The following is a 2,445-nucleotide window of genomic DNA, read 5'->3' on the forward strand; positions in this document are numbered from 1 at the left end:
TATCCCTCACATTTCCAATACGATTCTCACGCAGATAAGGACGAAGACCCGCGCATAGGTGTTTTCCTCTACTTTACGGAATGTATGCGAGAAATGCTCCTTATACAAACTTCGCGTTGATAATTCTGGGACTGCGATAAGTTAGTCCCCCGTCTGCGCGGACAGATTGCATAGGTACTATCCCTCACATTTCCAATACGATTCTCACGCAGATAAGGACGAAGACCCGCGCATAGGTGTTTTCCTCTACTTTACGGAATGTATGCGAGAAATGCTCCTTATACAATCTTCGCGTTGATAATTCTGGGATACGTATACAAACTATCCCACGCAGATGTATACAGCTTCCAGCGATATGTGTTTTCCTTTCGACTGCGCTAAGTTTCCCAGAGACATCACTGCTGTTAAAAATCATTTGCAGAGATAACCGATTGGGTTTTGTAGGGAACGCACAGATATATGCCTTTCGCACCGATATACATCAATTTTCTTAGAAGTCCTAAATAAATTCAGAGTGAGATTTTCTCCAAGATCTTTTCTTGTTAGAAGAGATAATCTCGCATTCTCACAGTCGAGATTCCAAAAAAAGGGAGTGTACTAAAAGGAGGTGGACACTAGTTTTTCAAAATTGGTGAGGGAAATTTTTTCACGAATCGTAAGGCTTTTCACCCTCGATAGCTGTGAGGAGGTGTTTTTTCAAAATTAGTAGAGAAAACTTTTTACACCAATCACAGGACTTTAGAAAAAAATGCTGTGGAAAGGGAAGCTGCTGTTTTTCGCAATAAATAGCCCACCGTAGGCTACGGTTAGTCAGTACAATTTTCGGTTTCAAAATTTAACCTGCAGTAAAATGTCAGCCAAAAGGACTACGGGAAGTCGCAGCAGCAGCAGCAGCAGCAGCAGCAGCAGCAGTAGGAATAGCATCAGAACGATGCAACATAGGATTCGTTGGCTAATTGCCAACGCTCCAACATTACTTATGATGTTGGAGCATGTCTCCTGGGCCATGGAGGCAATAAATACACGTAAGAAAATAATTATTTTCATTTTTTCATAATTCAAAAATTAAAAAAAAAAATAATTTTTAAAAAATTTTTTTTCTTTTTTTTTTTTTTTTAGTGCCATCGCTGCCACCACTTGCTGCTATGCAGCAATTATATGAAGGGATTAGGCCAGGAAGCTCTTCGCCCAACCCTGCCCGACGAACGAGACCCAGCTCTTCACCCAGCACTGCCCCGCCGAGAGAGGCCAAGCTCGTCGTCCAGCACTGCCCCGCCGAGAGAGGCCAAGCTCTCAGTCCAGTACTGCCCGCCGAGAGGGGCCTTCAGCTGGACCTAGCACATCAGCGGCTACTAGGCCAGTCGTCCGGCGGATAAGAAGACAAGCTCGAAGAGGTCGAGCTCTCTCCTCGAGCTCTAGTTCGAGCTCCAGTAGCAGCACCTCATCTAGTTGCGAGTCATGCAACTCGGTGAGGAGCATAAAAAATTTAAAACCTATCCCAAAGAAACAAAATTGGATGGTAAGGTTTTTTTTAATTCATAATAAATTTTTTTTTATATAATTAATTATTTACAATCTTTTTTTTTTTCTTTAGGTGATTTAAAAACTGAGAAGCCGTCAAGTCGCGGGCTGCTTAGTTTGAAAAATCAAAGCAGTGGCAGTGGCATGCAGCAACCGGGGCATCAACAACAGCAGCAGCAGCAGCAGCAGCAACAACAGAAGCAGCAGCAGCAGCAGCAACAACAGAAGCAGCAGCAGCAGCAGCAACAACAGAAGCAGCAGCAGCAACAACAGCAGCAGCAGCAACACAGCAGCAGCAACAACAGCAGCAGCAGCAGCAGCAGCAGCAACAACAACAGCAGCAGCAGCAACAACATCAGCAACAACAGCAGCAGCAGCAGCCACAACAACAGCAACAAAGAAATGTTCCGCGAATTATCGATATGGAATTTGTAATTGATCCTATCGATATATCTAAATTTAAAAAACCAAAAAGTAATATAATATAAAAAAATTTATAATTTTTTTTGTGATGATGGTTGTATAAAAAATAGAATAAGTATAAATAAATAAAAAATAATATCGTAAACATTTTTCTTCCTTTCTCTTTAATCCACTCTGTTCAACTTTATTTCATTAAAAAAAAAAAAAAAAAAAAATAATGACATTTCTTTTAATAATATAATAATTATTATTCTTTTATAAAAAATTTATTATTTATTGATAATATAGATTCCTCTTTCTTAAAAAAAAAATAAAGCTATGAATTGGTAGCGATTTTTTAGAGCTAAGAAAGAATTTAAACATAGTTTTTTTTATCTTATTTTTCTTTATTTCCAATATAACATGTACATACATTATTTTTTTAGAAATATTATTATTTCATCTTGACCAAATGTCGATTCTAAATAATTTAGCAGCCAAGCTCTTATTGCTACAACATTA

The 2,445-nt window shown here is 38.8% G+C and overlaps 1 protein-coding gene across 1 annotated transcript; it reads left to right on the forward strand.

The window, feature by feature from the left end:
• The first annotated feature begins 877 nt into the window (after positions 1-877).
• Positions 878-1,376, forward strand: LOC116417976. Its single transcript, XM_031933169.1, has 2 exons — positions 878-1,025; positions 1,120-1,376. The coding sequence occupies exons 1-2, from the start codon at positions 932-934 to the stop codon at positions 1,374-1,376; spliced, it is 351 nt and encodes a 116-aa protein (XP_031789029.1). The 5' UTR covers positions 878-931.
• The last annotated feature ends 1,069 nt before the right edge of the window (positions 1,377-2,445 follow it).

Source organism: Nasonia vitripennis (genome assembly GCF_009193385.2).
Source record: "Nasonia vitripennis strain AsymCx chromosome PSR unlocalized genomic scaffold, Nvit_psr_1.1 chrPSR_random0005, whole genome shotgun sequence".
NCBI classification, from domain to species: domain Eukaryota; kingdom Metazoa; phylum Arthropoda; class Insecta; order Hymenoptera; family Pteromalidae; genus Nasonia; species Nasonia vitripennis.